Source organism: Lycorma delicatula, chromosome 1, assembly GCF_047948215.1.
Source record: "Lycorma delicatula isolate Av1 chromosome 1, ASM4794821v1, whole genome shotgun sequence".
Lineage (NCBI taxonomy): Eukaryota > Metazoa > Arthropoda > Insecta > Hemiptera > Fulgoridae > Lycorma > Lycorma delicatula.
The window spans coordinates 15710145-15732982 of NC_134455.1; the positions used below are offsets into that span (position 1 = coordinate 15710145).

At 31.1% G+C, this 22838-nt stretch overlaps 1 protein-coding gene across 1 annotated transcript in view; it reads left to right on the forward strand.

Moving 5' to 3' along the window:
- The first annotated feature begins 1485 nt into the window (after positions 1 to 1485).
- LOC142331417 (octopamine receptor beta-1R-like) overlaps positions 1486 to 22838 on the forward strand; it is a 222084-nt gene continuing 200731 nt past the window's right edge. Inside the window, exon 1 of the mRNA XM_075377667.1 lies at positions 1486 to 1598. Coding sequence (XP_075233782.1) covers positions 1486 to 1598 — 113 coding nt within the window. The remainder of the gene's footprint in view (positions 1599 to 22838) is intronic.

The window sequence follows — 22838 nt, forward strand, 5'->3', positions numbered from 1 at the left end:
CACCTTGTCATCCCGGGAACTTGATTGATTTTTTCTTTCTTACACGAGCTCTGATATAGATAGAATTTGTTTTACGTTAATAAACAACTATTGACAAAGAATAATTCCGCTAAAAGGAAATTATCTTAATTTTACATCGCTTTGTACCTCGAAGGAAACTTTATAATTTGAAAAATTAATCCTTGTATTGTTAGTCCTTATCTTTTTTACCCAACCACTTTTTTTAAATGTCATGTATATTTTGTGATTAAAAAAAGTAAAGGTCGAAATAAACGCTTTCAAAACATTTTTTTTTAAGGTAGGGTCAGCTTGTTATTTAGAAGACAAAAGTAATCTTGAATATAAGAAAACTTAGTCGTAAATTTTTCAACATCTTAATACTGTTTAATTGTAATTATTTAATTTTCTTGACAACTTTTTGTTTTACATTTGCAGGTTATTAAAAGAAGTAAAGAGGTATACAACATTTCAACATAATGCTGAAATATTTGGTAGTAGATTACATACGCGCGCGCGAGCACGCAAACACACAGAACAAACCAAACCTTATATATTTAATTTTAAATATCAATTTAAAAGAGATTATTTGAAAATTTGAAACTGGAATTTAAAAATTTTATCAAACTGAATATTTTTTATTCCACATTAATTACTTTTACCTAAGATTTAATTGTATTACTGTAATTAAATTTGTTTTTTTTAATTTTATTTAAAAATAATTTGTAAAGAAAAATTACAACGACAAAAATCGATTAATACATTTTTGTTTAATTAAAGTGTTAAATAAAGTAGCATATCGAGTTTATAAATAAGAAATTTATTACATTTAAGTGATCATTTTTAATTTAATAATCAGAGTATATAATAAAAGTATTCTGTAACAATTTTTTCTTCTACATTTATGGATTTAATTTTAATATAATCTAGCAAAAAATATTATGACATTTAATGATAGTAAATTTCATAAAGATTTCGTATAAATTTATAAAGATTTTTATAAATAAAAATGTGGACACACGGCAGCGAGATGTACGAGGAAACAGATTTGCACATGTGTCAACCATTGCATTCGGATGATTCACGCAGGGACCCGCCGATATGTGTCAATATTAATGAACAGCATAGTACCAGATTAAGAAATTATCCAAAATATAAGAATGAAATTGCGATACAGGAGATAAAAACCGTTCAGAAGGTCAGTTATTATGAATCAAGGAAAATCGTGCATAGTAGAACGCCAAAGGCCAAGTCTTTTGCACAGGTTGTTGCTGTTTCTGCACATTCAAACCAAAAGACGTAGTAATAGAACTCGTGCCAGCCTTAGCAATCTTAGTGAAAATAGTAATTGATCAGAAATTAAAGAAACGACAAACTAGGGACAGGAGTCCAAAGTGGTCTAAAATAAAAACTGATCTGCCAAAACCAAAGTGGCTTACTCCACTGGAGCGTTTGACTATTTTAAAGGCGAAGCAAATTTAAACGAAAATGGAGAAAGAATCTGAAGTTAATGTTCGATTGAAAAAAATTGCAACTCTGGGACATGCGACACAGCAAACACTGGTTTTGGAAAAGGAAGATTTGGAAAAAACAGCAATGGAGTCTCCGAAATCACGGGGGCCTTTAGCTGAGAGGGCGAGACACTCGGCCACCCCGAACGTTCTTACAGCGAGTAAATCCAGTCTCGACTGTGATATACTTCCGACTGCGCCAATGGAGCCGTTGAAATCTAATGCTGGCAGCAGAAGATACTCTGTGATTTTCGCCAGAGGAACTGAAGGATCGAACTCGGATGTATCAGATATCGCAGAATTTGACATCGAGACCTTAAGAAAAATGGAAAAGAGAAACAAAAAGGATGGCCTAAAGGGAATTAAGACGATAGTATTGAACAAGAGAAACATCAGATGTCTCAAACAAGAATTTTATTATTAAATATATTTTTTAATTTTTTTTATTGATATGGAAAATGTATGTGTATTTTTTGAGGTTTTAATATAAGTGTTTGTGTGATCTTAAATGGCAAGGGCTCTTTATACCCTTGCAATACTTTGTTTAATATACTTTTTAACGTGCGTTTTAATATTCATCACACAAGTTTTGTTTTGAGCGTTCTAATCAAATTTCGTAAGAACTGGCTAGAAATTTAAAAATAACAAGGGCCTTTGCACCCTTGCTATGCTGTGTTTTCGGGGTTTCAGTAACCATTGAAAAGTATTTTTTAGATGCTCTTTTTGACAATGTTATTCCTGAACTATGTCCCCTATGTTTTGTTTTTTGGGTAGGAAAAGATTTTTTTTTTTTTTTTTTTTTATTTTTGACATGGAGTGGGTTAATTGACATAGTAGTCGATGTTCCTAAAACTTAAAAAACAAATAACAATAATTGCCAACAAAATATACAAGCACCTAGAAACCAGGAAAGTCCTCCATGTACAGCAGAAGGAATGTGCAAAAGCTGCAAGAGGGAGCAAAGAACAAATAATCATTGATAACGTAACCACGCAACAAGCACAATACACCAAAAGGAACCTATGAATTGCCTATATAGACTGTAAACAGCCATTCGATTGCGTGCCGCATTCATGGCTGACGAAGATCTTAGAAACCTATCAAGTTGAAGAAAAGACGGTTAGGTTCTTGAAAAATGTAATGGGAGCTTGGAGCAGGATACTAATCGCAAAGAAAGCGATAAGAAAAATATAAACAAGACCCTTAAACTTAAATAGAGGAATATTTCAAGGAGACGACATAAGTCCGCTCTAATTCTGTATGGCTGTTAACCCAGTCTCAAGCACACTAAAGGTACAGTTATAATACAAAATAGTTAGCAGGAATTTGCAAAATGGTACACCTATTCTAAATGGACGACCTAAAGATGTATGAAGAAACTGAACATCAGATGCGGCAACTGCTCAAACTTGTCGAAATGTTCAGCGAAGTCCTTACATTGGAGCTAGGAATTTGTAAACCCAAGATAAACGCCATGGTGAAGAGAAAGGTCCACCAGGAGTAAAATTACGACCTGCAGACCCAAGGTAGCATAGAAAAAATGAAAGAAGTGGATCTGTACAAGTACCTAGGATGCGATCAGACAAGAAAACTAAAACACAAGGCTATTAAAGAAAAATTAAGAAAACGTACGAAAAGTGAATAAAACGAATTTTAAGATCGGAACTTAATGAGAGAAATAAAATAAAAGCAATGAACACATATGCAATACCAGTCCTCATATATCCATTAGGTATAATAAAGTACAGCGAAGCAGAATCAGACGAGTTACACAGTCTCACTAGGAAAATATTTTACCAAGAAAAGTCCTACCACATCCACTTCTCAAAAGAAAGATTCACGCTACCGAGAAAGGAAGGCTGAAGAGGAGTACTCGACATAATCATGTATACTACGGGTAGGGATTACTTCCGTAACAAGCAAAATTCCTTCCATCAAGTCATCATAGCGGCAGACCAAAACTACACGACATTAAACCCAGCCAACCGGACCAACAACGTAGAACACAAGAAAGAGAGCAATGCAGATAAATTTCTAGTTTGGGGAAGGAAATAGCAGCATGGCAGACATAGGCATCACCTCGACCAAGAAGGAGTTGACAAAACGGCTTCAAATTTTTGGCATGTGCAAGCAATGTAACATTCCGTGTTTATATGTAGGTTACAGGATCATGTAGTAGCAACAAGAAGTTTCAAGAAATTTATTCTTAAGAAAATATCAGAAACCCATGTAAGGTATGTATGCTATACAATGAAAAAATAGAACATATAATCACTGACTGTCCGATTCTAGCTGCGACGGAGTACACTAGTAGGCACATTAACGTAGCGAAAATCGTACATATAGAACTCTGCAACAGATACAAGTTAGATTTTCAAAGTAAGCCCTACTATACACGAACCATCCTCTTTTTCAGAAAACAGCAATGTAAAAATTCTCTGAAACCAAGGAATTATAACAGTAAAACACATCAACTGTAAACAGCCAGATATCTTAGTAGTTGACAAAATGGAAAAAGTAACTTACCAAATAGACGGGGCCATCCCATCAAGTTAAAACTTCAACATTAAGCACAATCAGAAGCTGCAGAAATATACAGATCTTGTTTTTAAAGTTAAGGAAATGTGGAATCAAAAAGAGATTTATATAATCCCAACATTTGGGAATATTTGGTAATATTCTCTGCGGAGAAAATAATACCATCTACTTTGCACAACAGTCTTGAAAAACTGAAAATCCAGTGGAATAACCACCCGCTAATGCAAAAGAGCGTGAAAACTGACACCTGCCATGTTGTCCGGAAGGCACTTAGTCAACAAGAGCATGCTTGATCTCATCGGTATAAATTAATCCGAGTTAAAGAATGTTTAGAGAAAGCTATGAAAATGTGGAATAATAATAATAATATCAAAGCTACTGGAATGGATTTTATGATTGACTGTAAAGTAGATTAGTTGTTCTATAGACTAGATCAATGATAAGCAATTCAGTTTACAGAAGGCCAAAATTAAGAATACGCACAATTCAGTTTATAGGAGTAGTAACTAATTCTGAGAATATTTTTAAAAATCTTTATGAAGGCAATAAAATGTACAAAGAAAATTTTCTAAGAGTTGAAAAATTCAGAATGTTTGTTAATAACATCTCTGTTTATCTGCTATCAGAGTTTTTTTTATTTACGGCTATTGAAGAAACTTCAACGTATTTTCTCGTACAAAGGTTGATTCTAATTTCGGTTTTTTATTATTTTTTTTTTAAATCAGTTGTTTACAAAATACTTATTCGTTATAATTAATATCTACTGATTGAAATATTTAAAAAAATTGATATTAAAAATATTAATTTACATAATAATCTGAAAATATTTCAGCCTCTATTGCTAGTTTTTATTAGTTATTATTTTCTGTTCATTTTAAATAAATAAATCCTCTTAAATAACATTATATTATTAAACGCATAGATATTTTTATTATTGAAACCTTAATATTGTTTTAGCAAGAATATTAAATAATTGAATAAATAAATTTCAGTAGTCGTAAGGGACGGTAAAAGTACAAAATTGGTTGCGTACGGAAATCGGCGAGAAGGATGCTCTTCTCTGTATAATGTGTATCATAGTTCTTCCTTATGAAGTAGAAATGTCTGACTGGATACTTTTTGCGTTTTAATCTACTTTGTTTTTTGTACAGTTTCGACTCTTCATGATCAGCGAAGCGATAACATATAAAATATTAATTAAAAAATGTAAGCTTTGAATAAAGAAGAAATTAAAAGTGGTCCTTCATATTCTAAATATGTATTAGGAAAATAAAAACAATATTATGTTATAAGGGCGATGAAAAGATAAATATAAAATGTCATGGAAGTTGAAGTATTTCAAATTTGATTTTATTAACGGATTTTTCTTTAACTTAGCTTTATACTGTGTTTTCATTGTTAAAACAGAAATTAACGAGTGTGGAGCTGACAGGTCTATTTGTAACTAACGAATGATTGATTAAAATCATATCTAGTATGATATATATCTCTTTAATGTGCTTGAATAAATATTCTTGAAAGAAACATTGTAGCATTAGGATAAAACCATCAATTCATACATGCATATAAAAGGTTCGTGAATATACTTCTTTCTCTAACTGTTTATAGCGATAGTTTGTATATTTATTTGTTTTTTAAATCAACTCAAATAATGCGCAAAAAAACTTATTTCTCGATGTGAAAGTAATTAATTTATTTTTAAGCGTTACATAATAAGAGTTTTTTAACATTAATTGTTTCACTGAAATTTCATTGATTCTAACTTAATAAGAAAAATGAAATACTTTTGATTGGGTAAAGAACTCTATTCTTTTATGTACATAATTAAAGTTTTTTATGTAATTCACTATTTACATAAATTTTAAGCGTCCCGTATGGATAATATAATTATCTGTTATGTGTATTTTTGAATAAGAAAGGAACTTTTATTTTACGGGATTTATCGAAAAGCATACTATCTGTAATGAAGGATAATAAGTAATATTATAAATTGTCAGGTTAAAGGTTTAAAAATTTAAATCTATGCAAATTTTGATAGTAAAAACATATTCTAAAAACATTTAGAAAAAAGGCCCTAAAAAGAATCCTCTCATAAGTACTTTACAATCAATTTTATCCGAGATTCATCATTACAGAAATGCAAATAGGTCTAGATGATTAGTTATCTGTTTTTCTCGAGTGCATCAAAACATATTTAGTGCATAAGAAATATAATTTTTTTCACCTTCATTTACCCTTCCGCCCAGAGCCGGAACAGCATCTAAGCATAACTCAGCTCCAGGATGATGCCTTCGTCTCAAACCATCTCGGCAGAACAAAAGGTCCCGCCCAGGTAGCCGTGACTCGGTCTTCCAGTACATGCCACGCCTCTATTGAGAGGACCTCCGAAGGGGTACCCTCACCGGGACTCCGGTCTTAATGTCCTGCCTGTAATAGGGAACCCCCATTCACCGGGACTACGATCTTACATTCCCTCTCTCAGAGGTGCTGCAAAGGAGTCCCAGTCCAATCATTGATTGTAGGACGCCAAAGCCTCCCACCGATCCTGGACGGAGCTGTTCCTCCTAGACACCATCAGCAGTAAGCAGGCTTCATGTTGCAGGTGAAACCCTGCAACCCCTACCCACGAGGGCTTGTCCATGCAACCGAGAGGAAGGACACCGGACAGTGGCCACTACGATCATGACCGGTACACGAATTAACTCTAAGGTCTGGCTTCCAGCAGCGAAAACAAAGGTCGTCAAATGAACATCTCGTAACCCAACAACCCACCATCAAATACGGTTACATCCATCATCGAATAATTTATCCGCAAAGATGGGTGGCACAGCCGCAGTGACCAGCTGAGTCATACCATAGGCCGGTCGTATGGACATAACTTCGATCGACACTGGCTCACCCGTGATATTCCTAAATTCCGTAATGAACACATCCTGCTGAGTAGTGAGCACATCCATTCCTTAACAAGGATGTGGACCCTCCTACCGTCCCTCCATATCCTGGGCTAAGTGGTGCACTCGACCTTCACCGAAATATCCTTGTTTATCCGTTCGGCAGCACTGCTACCGGCCCACATCCGAATGTGGAGGTCCTCATCCTGTTCGTTACGCGCAAGAGGACCCCGACTTCACGAGGCGTTACAGCTCCTTTCACTTAGCAGAGGAGGCCAGCGTAAATTTTCCCCTCCGCTTTGAATAACACTGTCGTTGTCGACGGGCCTACCAGCCGTTTCCTGCCGATATTCTTCTGCATCAACACTAACAAGTACACAAAGTGTTTCTTCCTCACCAGCCGACTGAAATATTCAACTGCGCGGCGAAAAAGTTGCTCAACTCGTCCCGATGGTCCTGAACACACCGTCAGACTGTTCCCATCCTTCCTCGCCTGAGGAACCGACCGGCACAGACAACGGAGGCCACCTCACGGTCTCCAGCCACCGAGTTAATTATTAGGCGTAATTAGTACGACCAAGGTCAACTTAGTAACACTGCCGTCCCCGGACAGGTCTAGAGTAGATGACTGTTCAAAAAGGACTTGGCCCGCCGTCAATTTACCCGAAAGAGCCAGGTTCCCAGTCCATGTTTTTTTACGAAATACCGAAGTGTAATTCGAATGGTCAATCCCATCCGCCAGATCAATAATGTAAGCAAACCCAGTACTACCCAGTACTACCCCAGCGGTGACCTCCACCAGGACTGATAGATGTTGGAAAACATCCTCAGGCCTGCCCCGAAGAACGTGTCTCTCAAAGTCTTCGTCAGCAACAACATTATCAATCAATCATTCGACGGAACTCCGCACCTGACCAGGACGCATTCTGGTCAAGAGCCGCAGCTGGAATCTGCAAAGCCACGTCCATGACAATGAAATATGTCTTGGTGGCCTCTTGCACCGTACCCGACAGAGTTATTTGTCCCTCCAGAAGCTCTACGATTCTTTCAACAATAACATATTGAAACATCTTTATCATACGATTAGAGGCATCTATACGTCCGGAAGACTTTTTTATTTCTACTTTTGTTTTCGTATGTTGCCGCACAAGCGATATTAATTCTCTAAAGTGGTTAAACAAGAAAGTCATCTTATTAATAAAATATCTCTTCCGGATTTTAAGGCTCTTTGCACCACCTCCACTTATCTTCCCTTCCGTCTACCCTTTGCCATTCCAGGAGACATCCTGGAATGACCCACACCTCGCCAATTCAGAGGTCTCCTCTGAGGAGTATAAGGAGCCCCTACCATCAGACTTGGACTTCTTTGTTTCCTCAGCAACCGGTGGAGAAAGGCGCAATCTTCGTTTCCTAGATGTCTTCGGAATTCCCTACCACACTTCCATATCATCGTCAGACTTTATTGGAAGAGGCGGGAAGTCCTGCTCGAGGCCGCTACCACCTGCAAAAACCCTCAGCAGCAAAACCGGCGAAACGACAGCCTTTCCCTGTCGCCGAGCCAAAGTGTCTTTCTTCTTGGTTTCTCTGCGTTTTACCATCAGTCGCTTCTCACGCCAAAATTCCGCAGCCTCTCTTTCCGCCGCACTATTGGTTCTGCTGCTGTTCTAGTGGTCCTCACGCACCAAAACCCGAGAAGCCTCCCTTTCTTTCCAGACCGTCTTCCTTCAGCGGGAATAAAATCCCCTCCAACATGTGGGATAGTGCCCTCGGAACGATTTGGCTCGGTCATAGTCCAAAAACGACAAAAAATAAATTAAAGAAAAGTAATTTTAAATGAAACAAAACTATCAAACGAATGTAAACAAACTGAATAAATTAATAATAACAGCTGTGAAACCAAGCAAACAGGCCTTGGTTACCGCAGTGAAGCACCAGAATATAAAATTTAAAACAAACAAAAACGAAACAAAATGACTATTAGTAACATAAAACAATAAAAGTAACTCAAAAAACGGAAAAAAACAATTAAATTATAATACAAAACTGTAAGAAAAACTGCACAAATACGGAGCGGGAAAAAACATGTTCGAACGCGTTGAGAGCTTACAGAACCTCCAATATTTTGATACATAATATAAAAAATATATAACGTATTTAAAATTAATAAACTTCATGTTTATATCTGAAATAAATGAAGCCAGTATTGCTTCAGCAGATGAATTTAATTTTAACAAAATAACAATCAATAAAATTTTAATAACCTGTAACTAAAACTAATACTTTTTATCTTCAGAATTTCTGTTAAGCTATTCATCAGTTAATCTGATTGATTACAAACCGTTATTGAAATGTTTTGATATGAAATGCATAAAGAAAAGTTTTTGTTTTGTATATTAATTATGCTTTTTTTTATTTCTGATAGGTTATTGATTATAAAAAAAACAGTTCAATTTTTAAGGAGTAAATTATTTTAGCAGTAAGATTTTTATCTTTGGAAGTCGAGAGTTACAGCGTTCAATTCCTAGTAAAGCCAGTTATTTTTACACGGATTTGAATACTAGATCGTGGATACCGGTGTTCTTTGGTGGTTGGGTTTCAATTAACCACACTTCTCAGGAATGGTCGAACTGAGAATGTACAAGACTACACTTCATTTACACTCATTACATATCATCCTCTGAAGAATTATCTAAACGGTAGTTACCGGAGGCTAAACAGGAAAAAGAAAGAAGATTTTTGTCTTTAACGTTGTATTTTTTTAATTATATAAGTAATTATTATTTTAATTACTTATTTACAGTTTTTAATTAGATTTTTTTATTATTTTAAATTGTTATTTAAAAATATAATTGGAAAAAAGTATTTGCGCTAGGTCCTTTTAGTATATTTTATAATTTAATTAATTGATTTTATATGCGCAATGGAGTGGGTGCATAATATTTCGTTTGACGTACGTAGGTATTTATATCAAATGTAATATTTGATATTCCATCAGTGTCGTGGAAGACGGATCTTCCTTTCGGTTTCGTTCGTGAATGATTCAGAGTGCAATATTTATTTATGTATCTGCTGCAAATGTGCTGAATTAATGTATACATTTGTTTAAGTGGTTTGATGGATCTTTATATTTTAAAGAAACCTACTATGAATAGGAGTGCTGAATACTGACAATGATTTAGTAGGTAGGGATTTTAACTCTATTTTGATGTTTTAATCAATAAATACAAAAAAACAAATATTGTTTACTGTAATAGATTAAAATAATATTTTATTTGCATAAAATAACTTCACTATGAAAATTAAACATAATTCCTTCTACTTCTTATAATTTTTTTTTTTTTTTTGAGTTCGTGAAGAAATATATTCTATTTTTTCAAACTTTTCGTTTACATTATCCAATTTTCAGTTTTCTATAATAAAAACAGTATTTTTTTGTATTAAAGTTAATTTTTTGAATTGAATGCATTTTCCAACTAGTTAAAATTAATAATTATAATCCGATCAATAATTAGATAATAAAGTTTTGAATTTTTAATATATTGTAATTTGTAAATTTATTTATTTTTACTTTTCTAAATACGAATTTGACATTTATTATTACTGATAAAGGTTTTTTTTTAAACATCACAAGATTCTTTAAAATACTAAATATAAAACATTAATTTATTGAAGAGCAGTTTAAATTTGTATTTACTCTCTTCCATAAAATAGTTGAAGCTTTCCATGCAGTAATGATATTTGACAGCTTCCTTTGCCAATTGCATGCATATCATTTACTTGCTGTATCTACAGCCTTCTTCACTCATGCTACTATTAAAGGTTCAAGTTGTGATATCTGTAGGTTTACTTATTTTAATATGAATGAAGAAAAATTTTCTATACATTCAAAGTATCCAAAGGATCCTACTCTTGTTACCTCTACACACTGATCTGCTGGAAGCAAAAATTGGCTATAAAGATATCTTTGGAAGATTGATTATTTTTAATTATAAGGTGTTTATTTTGAAGATATCTTTTGATTAATTTTCTTGGAGTTGATTCAACCCCCCAGCGCGTGCTACATTCATCTTCTTTTCAATGGTTGGTAGGTTTCACATTACTATTGACATTTTCCTTCTCCTGGATGTCACACATAACGTCCCTCTTGGTTTTCATTTCTCTTTGTTTCCTTTCACTTATCCCTCAAAAAAGCAATTGAATTTGTGAAAAATAAGCATTTTTCCTAATATTTGGCGAATAAAATCTCTTTCCTTTCTCAATTGCTTGAAATAATGTTTGTTAGCATATGGTGCTTTCGGCAACTTATTTTCTCGTTTCTAGAGCACCACTTCTTGTATGTAAATGTGTATTCTAAAAAAAATCCCTTGTTTGCGCTATTCTAGTCTTTATTAATGGTGTACATCTTTCTAATATGTGGGTATTAGCTAGATTTTTTAATATTAACAATCTGTATTAGTCTCTTTTAATATAATAGGATTAGCTCCATTTCTTGTAGCTTATATGCTTAAATTTTAAAAAATACTTCCATTTTCTGATTTTAGATATTTTTGTACGTGACATTTAATTTTTTTGCATTCTGAATAAATGTATGGCTGTAATACCTTGGATAATTTTACTAGTTTCAAACTTAATATTATATTTTAACTGGTTTGTTTGAGAGTTACCGAAACATTTTATATTTCTTTTTGAATTTGATCAGTTTTGTTCTTCGTCCTTGAAGGTAAAACTTAGATTTGGATTGTTTTACAAATAGGCAGCATTTTGATTTAAAAAATTTGTGAGCATAAATCTATCAAGTAAAATTCTTGGAATTTGCGTCAACAAAAAATTCATTTCTGCAATCACAAACCGAAGTTACAATACTTATTTTTTACTATTTTTTACTAGTGATGAACGAAGTAGAAGATATATGGTTAGCCGTACAAATCAAGCAAAACAAACTCTCAAAGTAAAATTTATTTTCTTCCACAGTTGTTTCATTGAAAACATGGGAAAATTATTGAAGCTATGTTTTGAGCGTAGGAAGTGAGGAAAAAGAAGAATTGAAGCCTTTGAGATATGGTGTTATAGGAAGATTTTGAAAATAAGGTGGTGTGACAGAATAACTGATGAAGAGGTTTGAAAAAAGTAGGAGAAGAACGGAGGCTGCAGAGAATATTAAAAAAAAAAGATGAGCAGTTCTAACTGAGTATGTACTTCGTCGTGAAAACATTGTAATAATAATAATAATAATAATAATAATAATAGAAGGTTATGTGGAAGGAAATAGATGTAGGCAAAAGCCAAGTTAAATACAATGTCAACAAATTATGAACGATGTGATATATAATAGTTACAAAGAGTGAAAGAAAAAGCATTTCAAAGAGACAAATGGAGAGTTGCTGTAAACCAACTTCAGTGTGGAACACAAAAGAAGACTGAATAAAACAATGGCATTCAACATGTCTACCCACCACCGATATAATAATACGATATATAATAGTATTAAAACCATATACATTATGATTCCAAAAACCTAGAAGTCAATAACTGGGAAAGGGTAGTCCAATACCACACTTCACACAATGAAAATTCCGTGTTTGGCAAATCAATTAACTAAACTTCAAATAAGGTAGATTTCTTCATCCAAGGGAAGTAATCAGCAGACCTATTACAACTAACTTGATGATATCAGTATGAATATATCTGCTAATGAATGTAAGCCACAAGAGCCAATTTTTGTTTACTAGTTGATGATACACACTCACTGAATTAAAACTATAATATACTCATGAAAGTCATCCAGACGTAAAATCTAATGCATTTGTAACAATTTACTTCAAAGGAAGTCCAAAATATGGACGATCAAATAACAGAATAAGCACAACATGAACATGAATTCATAAAATTATGCAACAAGTCTGTTTTAATAATCTCGTAAAATGTTATTTGTTAAAGGGTTTAAAAAACTAAGTGGTTTGGTCTAAATGATAAGCGTCCCTAAAACGAAACTTGTTTTTATTTTCCTGTTTAGCCTCCGGAACCACCTTCAGGATTACTTCAGAGGATGATTAAGGATGAATTATAATTGTAAAATGAAGTGTAGTCTTGTACAGTCTCAAGTCGACCATTTTTGAGATGTGTGGTTACTTGAAACCCAACCACCAAAGAACACCGGTATCCGCGATCTAGTGTTCAAATCCGTATAAAAGCAACTGCCTTTACTAGGATTTGAACCTTACAACTCTCGACTTCAAAATCTACTGATTTGAGAAGACACATTCACCTCTGGACCAACCTGGTATTTTCCCTAAAAGGAAACAAAACCTTGTTTACTGCATTCTTAGGTTTAGTGAAAGACATTTCAATTAATTAAGTAACGCAGAATTATTCCGTACTAGGGCAATCAAGAAAGAAATGTAAAGTTTACATATAATAATCCTGAAAAGGTCATAAGATCCGTAGATTTTGTAAATCCGTAGATTTTCACTGAAGCTGAGTACAATAATAAATTGAAACTTCGTAATTTAAAAAAAAATAATAACTGTAAACGAGAACTAGCTTTTCAAGATTTCAAAATAAATTCTAAAAATATTTAATTATTTAAATAACAGGGATACCCATATATAAACTATAACTTGAATTTTATCATGAAAAAGAGAAAAATGAGAGATGCGATTATTAATTTTAATGTGAAAGAAAACCAGGTGCTGCGATAAGATCTGTACGACTTATGGATTGTTAATTAACTAGCTCTGATGAAAAGGATGAAGATTTCAGACATAAAGAATAAAGATAAAAGATAAAAAATATTAACTGATTAATAAGCTTCTACATATCGGCAAATGTTAAAACAATCTCACAAAGTAGATAGTCATTTGAATAGATTTTATTTTTATTTATTTCTTTGATCAGTCATGTATTTCAACCGGTTTTTATCAACCGTCGATGTCATTAGATATATTTTTTTTAATTTTTAATTTTTGAAGAGGATTTATTACTATATTTATTGAAATTACTATAAAGTAGTAATTTGCCCAGTTTTCGTTTGAATTTAATAACTTTCAATTTACAGGAAAAGCAAAAATCAAATTTACAAAGTACATTTTAAACTAATTTTCATTTACATTAGAAACAAATAGAAAATTAACTTTCAAAATAATCGTAAAATTAATATATAAATGATGAATGCCACCACCAAGCAAGTGTTAACGAAATTCCCAATCAGAATTTCAAAATTATTTTGAAGACTACTTACAAAAAAAATAATTATAAAGGTTTATTTTGTTTTTTGTCTTCAGTCATTTGACTGATTTGATGTAGCTCTCCAAGATTCCCTATCTAGTGCTAGCCGTTTCATTTCAGTATACCCTCTACATCCTACATCCCTAACAATTTGTTATATTCCAAAAGTGGCCTGCCTACACAATTTTTTCCTTCTACCTGTCCTTCCAATATTAAAGCGACTATTCCAGGATGCCTTAGTATGTGGCCTATAAGTCTGTCTCTTCTTTTAACTATATTTTTCCAAATGCTTCTTTCTTCATCTATTTGCCGCAATACCTCTTCATTTGTCACTTTATCCACCTATCTGATTTTTAACATTCTCCTATAGACCACATTTAACCACATTTACCCACGTTATTAACCACATTTCAAAAGCTTCTAATCTTGTCTTCTCAGATACTCCGATTGTCCAAATTGCACTTCCATATAAAGCGACACTCGAAACATATACTTTCAAAAATCTTTTCCTGACATTTAAATTAATTTTAGATGTAAACAAATTATATTTCTGACTGAAGTCTCGTTTCGCTTGTGCTATTCGGCATTTTATATCTCTCCTACTTCGTCCATCTTTAGTAATTCTACTTCCCAAATAACAAAATTCTTCTACTTCCATCATCTTTTCTCTTCCTACTTTTTCATTCAGCGGTTGATCTTCGTGTCCATCTTTCTACAACATTTCTTTATTTTCGTTTAGTTTGTTTATTTTCATGCGGTATTTCTTGCAAAGGACTTCATCCATGCCGTTCATTATTCCTTCTAAATCCTTTTGCCTGAGCTCGAATTACTATATCATCAGCAAATCGTAGCATCTTTATCTTTTCACCTTGCACTATTAATCCGGATCTAAATTGTTCTTTAACATCATTAACTGCTAGTTCTATGTAAAGATTAAAAAGTAATGAGAGTAAGGAATATCCTTGTCAGACTCCCTTTCTTATTACGGATTCTTTCTTATGTTCTTCAATTATTACTGTTGTTGTTTGGTTCCTGTAAATGTTAGCAATTGTTCTTCTATCTCGTTATTTGAATCCTAATTTTTTTTAAATGCTGAACATTTTATTCCAGTTTACATTATCGAATGCCTTTTCTAGGTCTATAAATGCCATGTATGTTGGTTTGTTTTTCTTTAATCTTCCTTCTACTATTAATCTGAGCTTATAATTTCTTCCCTTGTCCCTATGCTTTTTCTGAAACCAAATTGGCCTTCTGCTAACACTTCTTTCACTCTTCTCTCCTTTCTTCTGTACAGAATTCTAGTTTAGAACAGATTAGAGAAAGATATATAAATGATGCTTGATTGTTTAAAAGAACTGATAAAAATTGTATATTCATTTTCAACCATACAGTGTACAAGTGTGTCCTCGTGTAGTTGTCTAAATTTGTAATTTTCATAAAGTGGGGTTAACTACTCTTTGTTTCTTAATTATTATGAAGTTTTCTGTACATTAATAACTTTGATATACTCTTTATCTACTTTATTCTGTAAACTGCATTTATGTAATCTTCCTTAAAATGTAAAAAATAATTTTTGTTATTAGAAAATTAGCCTTCATAATTTGTTTGTGATATATTTATTGTGTGTAATTAATAAGAATAAAAAAATTGGATTTCTTTCCAGAATTACGTAACGATGCATGTTTCCAGAAAACGTTTACTCGTTTCAAATGAAAATGAATGAATTTTTTTTTTTTTTTTTTTTCAACACATTATCTTTTATTTAAATTTATAAAAATATTAATGAGAAGTGTATTTTAAAATATTTTTGTAAGATTCAACAATGGTTAAAAATACACAATGTAAAATAGGTATTTGCTAAACAATAATATAATAAGTTTACACCATATAAGAGTGAATTATTAATTTTCAATATTATTTTTAAATATTAAATATTTTAAATATTAAATTATCTTATAATTAAAAGGTTTAAATTACTTAGAAAAACAATTATTAATTAAGTAATTTATAATTTAGTTTTATTAGTATCACCTGAAGTTGCAAAATGAAGTTTCATATAATACTAATAAAATTTTACAAACCAGATTTAAAACACATATAATTATGCAATTAAATTTTAGTAATATAATATCAGTAATTTTGTCAGGTCAATAAAATGTAAGAAAAATCATCATTTTAATGAAATTTTCTTCTTGCTTTTGGTATATTCTTCACTATAATAATGTAGGTCATGATGGTCATCTTTTTAGTCTTTGAATAAAATTTGCCTGACAGCTGACCGGTTGGTTATTGTTAACCAGTAATTTGGAGTGCAATTAACACGTTTGAGAAACAATGAAAAAAATTTAAACAGGAATTTAACGTATGATTAATGACATAATTTTTGGAATTGGTGTGTGTAAGGATAAATTTTGATGGGATCTCTTGGATCAATTTTAAATTCTTTCTTTTGCATAACAATTTTGTGCACTATAATCCATTTTAATCAATTCCTTTTAAGTAATGAGAAAATTGTAAGGTATCACTGTACACTGCAAGAATATATATATATATATATATATATATATGTTTCAGCTATTCTAATTTCATTATTATTATTATTATAGTAGTAATTTAAATAAATTTATAACAATACAGCAAATACAGGTATTACATCACCTACATATACCAGTTATCGATGAAATAATTCAACTGCAGTTGAATTATTTCAACTGGATGGTCCAGGATGGTCGTGGATAGAAAATATTAGAAAATTTTGATGTAAATTGGACAGCTGTATCCCAACAAAACACCAAGTTTACCTATTAACAGGAATTTTTTATTTTTCTCAATTGGATATAAATAAACTACATACATACATACATACATACATACATACATACTCAAGTTTATTTCACATTAATGTAACATGATAATGTTGCAAACAAAGATATGTAAATAAATACATCTTAATATTTATGCAGTAAAAATATGTTTATTTTTGGCTATTAAAGTTACTTTTTCTATTAACAGCTATTAAATTTATAATATTTAATTCTTATTATAACAAAAATTATGTTTCTTTAAATTTAATATGTTATTAAAACATTTAGGTTTAATTGATTGTTATTTAATGAAACATTACATGATAGAGTAAAGTAATACTGGTTTTTTGAGGTTGTAGTAAATAATACTAGGTTCCTTTCCTTCTATTACAAGTATTTATAACCCGTTTGATCAGTAGTTTGCTTTTGTTCTGTTACATCGATCACTGTCATTTCTATGCCATATTTGTAACTATCTATTGTTACACAATAAGGTTTTTCATCCCCTTTCTTACGTTACCAACCAACGTCCTTTAGATGGAACCCCGGCAGCCTATGAAATTTATGCACTTTATTCTATATCATCTAATTAAAAGAACAAGTGACAGCCGCCCATATAATTAAATGCTATTACCTGTTCTAATATCTCATTATTAATGACTATATTTCTTTGCAAGTGTTCCTAACTTATGAAGCCCCAAATCTTTGTTTTTTTAGCAGATATTTCCAAGAATTTTTTTTATATAGGAAGGATGGGTCTAGGATTGTAAAGATTATCTGGGACTACAGAACAGTTGGTAAGAGAAGGATAGGTTAGCCAAAGAAGAGATGGAGGGAACAACTGAAAAAAACCAATGGAACAGGCTGAGTGGTCTACCCATAATGTTTATGATGACGCTGAATAAAATTTTTTCTTATAATCCAATTTGTGCTTTGATATACATATGTATCTGATTATAACATTGTTCAAAGTAGATTATTCTGAGGTTTTATTTATTAAAGCAGATTTATTAATTTTGAAATTCATTTGGTGAAAGCTGAAAGGCAGTCAACTTGTGAAAAAAATGTTAAATGGATTTTGGGATTTATTAAAGGTTAAAGTATCTTGATAATTAGAGGTGAAATTGGTGTACGTAGGTGAAAGAGTGATATAGGTGTAAGGTATATAAAGGTGAAAGAGTAATTTTAAAAATGAAAGTGTGATACAAAACTTATTTTGTTTTGTTTGTTTATTTATAACGGTGGTGGAATAAACAATCACAATTAGGCATAAACATCACAAACAGGCATGATTGTCTGTTTATGATGAGGAGTTGATGAAAAAGGTTCGAATAAAAGGTATTTTGTTTTGAGGGATTTATATTGTAGAGCATGGAAAGAGCAATCCCTTCAAGAAGAGATTCTGAAAACTCAAAAGATTAAGTAGTTAATAAGAATGAAAAGAAACAGATCGTTAGAACTTCTGAAAAGTAATAAATTATCAATATTATACATAGCGTAAGAGGAAAAACAGGATCAATTTACATATAAGGTAGGGGTGGATCGACTGTGCATTCTAGCTACCTAAATATAACTACAGTATATGAAGCATGAAACGTATACAAGGTTGGCGGAACAAATAAGGAAAAAATTAATCAATTTCCAAGAATTGATAGTGTTCCTATGATGTGAATAAGAAAGAACCCAAGAAAATGTAATTGTTAATTCTTTTAATAGAAAAGCAGAGCCAGGGATGTGCTAAATGGATTATTTTTCTATTGCAATGAAAGGGGATTTCTTAAAAATGAGTACCTATATAAGTATTTTGTTTATCAATGTTTTATCAAAATTATTTACTGATATCTTTAAATAAATCTAGGACTGCGTTAATTTGCATAACATTCTACTGGAATGCCAAGTGTGAGTCCTTAGAGTTCAAGAAATAACAAAATGTTACCATTCCAGTAATGGAATGGAAAAATTTGTTGTTTTTATTTTGATTTTTGGACGCTTTTGATAGAATTAGTAGGAGAGTTGGTTTTGTAAATAATACATTTTGAGATTACCTTTTACATTTAGGTGTTATCAAGGTGTTAGAATAGTAGTACATAAATAATTCAAGTAACATGTAGGAACATGTAAGGAGGAAAATATGATGTTTTTGAAACAAGAAATTGGTTAAATCAAGGTTTTCTTTAGTTACTGCTAACTGTTAGTGTGATCTACAAGAAATCTGTGAGGAATGAATATTGTTTGGGAATAGTCCTCCTATAAGCAGATGAAATAGTTTTGATTACACCTGACTCTCATGCCCTGCAGAATATGATTAACAATTTTGGAAAGTTTGTTGAGGTATTGGAGCTTGAAAGTGAATTCGTATAAATCAATGGTAATGAATTTATAAGACGGGAGGTAGAAGAGAAGAAGCAGAATGGTGACTGTAGAAAGGGCAATCCTTAGAAATGGTTAAACATTGTATATACTTGATGTTAGGCTGATGTCAATGAAGAAACACGTTTATTTTCTTATTATTATTAATAAGCTACTAGTAATTGCTTACTTCAATTGCAAAGTTTGGAAGGTGTTTGTCGAATAATATACTGCCTTGGTTCAATACCTCGGTTAGGTTAATTATTCTAAATATTTTATTATTCACTGGTTCATTGAAATAAATAAAATTCTTTATTTCATTTATAATATAAATTATTTTTATTATAATCTTTGAACTTGTAATTCATATATATAATATTATTGTATTAATTAGTTATACATTTGTAATAAGCACATTTTGATTCTTTGAAGGATAGAACAAGACTGACTAACAATAAGGCATTAGACAAATTCATTTAATAAGAAACAAAAAATTTATAAAGAGTAAGAAAAAAGTTAAAATTTTAATTTTTACCATAAAAAAAGAGGAAATGAAATCTGAGTCTTGACAGTGTTGGAGGAATACATATGTCAAGGAAATAAAGACCGTTATTTGTTAGAAATTAATAAATAAATTAAGTATGTTTAGGGTAATTTTAGGTCCGGTAGAAAAAATAAACATGGTTTCTGTAACTATGACTTTACGATTTTTGGAGTAAGATTTTTGTAAGTAACGTAATTCTATTGTCTGATAGACAATTTTAACAAAATATGTTAGTCAATGAAATTAAGGAACAGATATAAGGATATATAGTAATAAAAATGGGAGCTTTCAAAGAACTCCTGTAAAAACAAATATGGGTTTACTGTCAAAATACTGATAATTATGTGATATATATCGGAATTGGAATAGATTTATTGAAATTTTTTATTATTTTTAAACTTTTACTGCAGGAATATCATTAAATTGCTTACTTTATCAGAATATCGATTAATAGGCACGTGGAAGAGCTGGTTGTCAAACGGAGTTGGTTAGTGTAAGAGGTAGTTTAGAAATATAGAACATAGAAATAATATATAACATATAGAACATATAATACTAATAGAACACACATACATATAGACATATATAATAATATAGAAATATAGAACAAGTATGAATTTTGTTACACTGCTGAAAGTGGAAATGATTGGATGTTATAGTTACACTTACCGGTGAGGAAAATGCGGACTCGTGAGATAAATAAGGGCTGGGACTAGAAACAACTGATGGGAGTAGACAAGTAGAGCAGGGTTTAATAAAGGATTTGATTTGAGACCTCAGGGAAAACTCTTACCTTAGAGAAGAATTTGACTGTAAATTTTAAGGGATCATTTGTAAAGCTTGAGCACGAAACGCCCCTTAAATAATGAGATTAAAAAAAAACAAATTAAAAAAAATTTATTCATTTATAGAAATAAAAAAAATTAGAAAATTTTGAATTTTTTTTATGTTTTTTTTTTGGGTGGTATTAGAATTAAGAGTTTAGTAATGGGTGTTTTCAAACAGAAGGGAGTCTCTTCTCTCTAAAGACTGGAAAGCGTTAAGGCATTGAATTAAATACAAATATTTTTGTTAAGCGGGTACAGTTATTAAATATATAACTAAAGGACAACATTTTTTGGGATTTAGTTTACGATGATTACTATAGTTAAAAAGGAAGTAAATTTAAAAAATAACAATGCAATGATTTATTGATAATAAAACTTGCATGAAGAACATTTTTTCGAAGTAATAATCCTTCACTTTTCTTGGAAACAAATATTTTGTAAAATTATTTTAGTGGTGAGGTCATAACTACCATCGATAACTACAAAAGAAAAAAAAACAGATTTTTATTTTAAATAACTTTAAAGTGTAATGTAAAAAAAATACTTTGAATTAACTGATCGTTTTGTTGTCAGATGTATTATGTTTTAAATACAAAAAAACACAATTATCGAAAATGCCTATTTTCTGTTTAAAACCAAAACCCCTGAGATGTTAAAAATTAAGTTTAATAACAAAAAGAAAAAAAATGAAACAGTGAAATATATTTTTCATTGCTATTGCAGTAATCGTATTGGTTTGTTGCGCTTCATATGTTTGATGTTCAGTGTGTTTAACTGAAACTGAAGATAGCGTAAAATTTTGTTTATAGTGGTCAATAAAAGCTGAATACATAAAATAACATTTTAAATGTGATACTTATAAACGGCATATTCTGAATTTTATTATATTGTTATAGTAATTCTACAAAGAAATAATAAAAATTATAACTCAATAAAATAGTAAAGAAATGGATAAATTTTACTAAACTAAAATACTACGAACTCCATTTTAATATATTTTCGCCGAGAAGATTTAAATTGTGGTTTATCTTCTCTTTAATCGTTACACATTTTCCAATAGTTCTATCTTTTTTTTATCTGCAATATTGTGAAATTTTAAAAACGTTATAACGAATAGAGAGAATCTTTTAAAAAAGCTCAAACCTGCTGTTTCATCCTTGTAAAATCTGTGAAAAAAAAGACCATAACATATCCAATTATTCAAAATATTATATTATTATATTGTATTTTCTTTTAATGCGATTTTAGCTGATACACAAAAGAGAGAAAACCCTTGATTACGATAGAATGTACAAAAAATACCATATGAATTAACAATATATATTGGTTTTGGAATAAGTTTTATAAACTGAGAAACTGAAAATATTATTTTTTGAGAAACTGCTGGTTAATTTGTTTGTCTTCACCTATTACGATCTTAAGTCATTGGTCAGAGTCTGAAATGAGAAAACTCACGTCAGGATATTTTTTCACATTTGTGAATTATACATTAATAGTAAGCAATAGTTGGAGTTCTCATATTGAAAGAATTAAAAAAAAAAACACTGAATTGTAATGAAAACAAGTTAAAATTTTCGAAATTTATTTAAATTACTTCAATTTCTTGAATAAATTTTAATCAATTTCAATCAGGTTAAAGATGAATTCTGTAAAATTGATTTAATAACTAGGTTAACTGATTTGACTTAGGATTCGACAACATAAACACAGGAAAAAAACGTAAATTGGATAAAGTAGACATCAACGACTTAAATTTGTTTTTTAAGTCGAAGCATTTTTGCCAATTTCCAAAAATATGCCACATATCACCTGACAAGAGATTCTGTAACTGTTATCATTGTTTCTTTATTATCTTTAAACCGCAAACGAGAAATCTCTTCGTTTTTTCTTATTTTGCTACAGTTACAATTGTTCATAATGAAAACTAAAATGTAGAAATGCTTAAGTGTAACAAAGGTAGACACTTTGAAATCTATTCTGAAAATTATAGATACGAGAACCTTAATCGTACTTCAGATGGAAGTTACCGCGTTATAAAAAATAAGTTAAAGATCTATTTTTTACTCAAGAAAAAATCAAATATTCATGAAAAAACTGTCTATAATGGGAAAATTAATTAGACCGATTAAAAATGTACACTGTTAAAGTAAGAG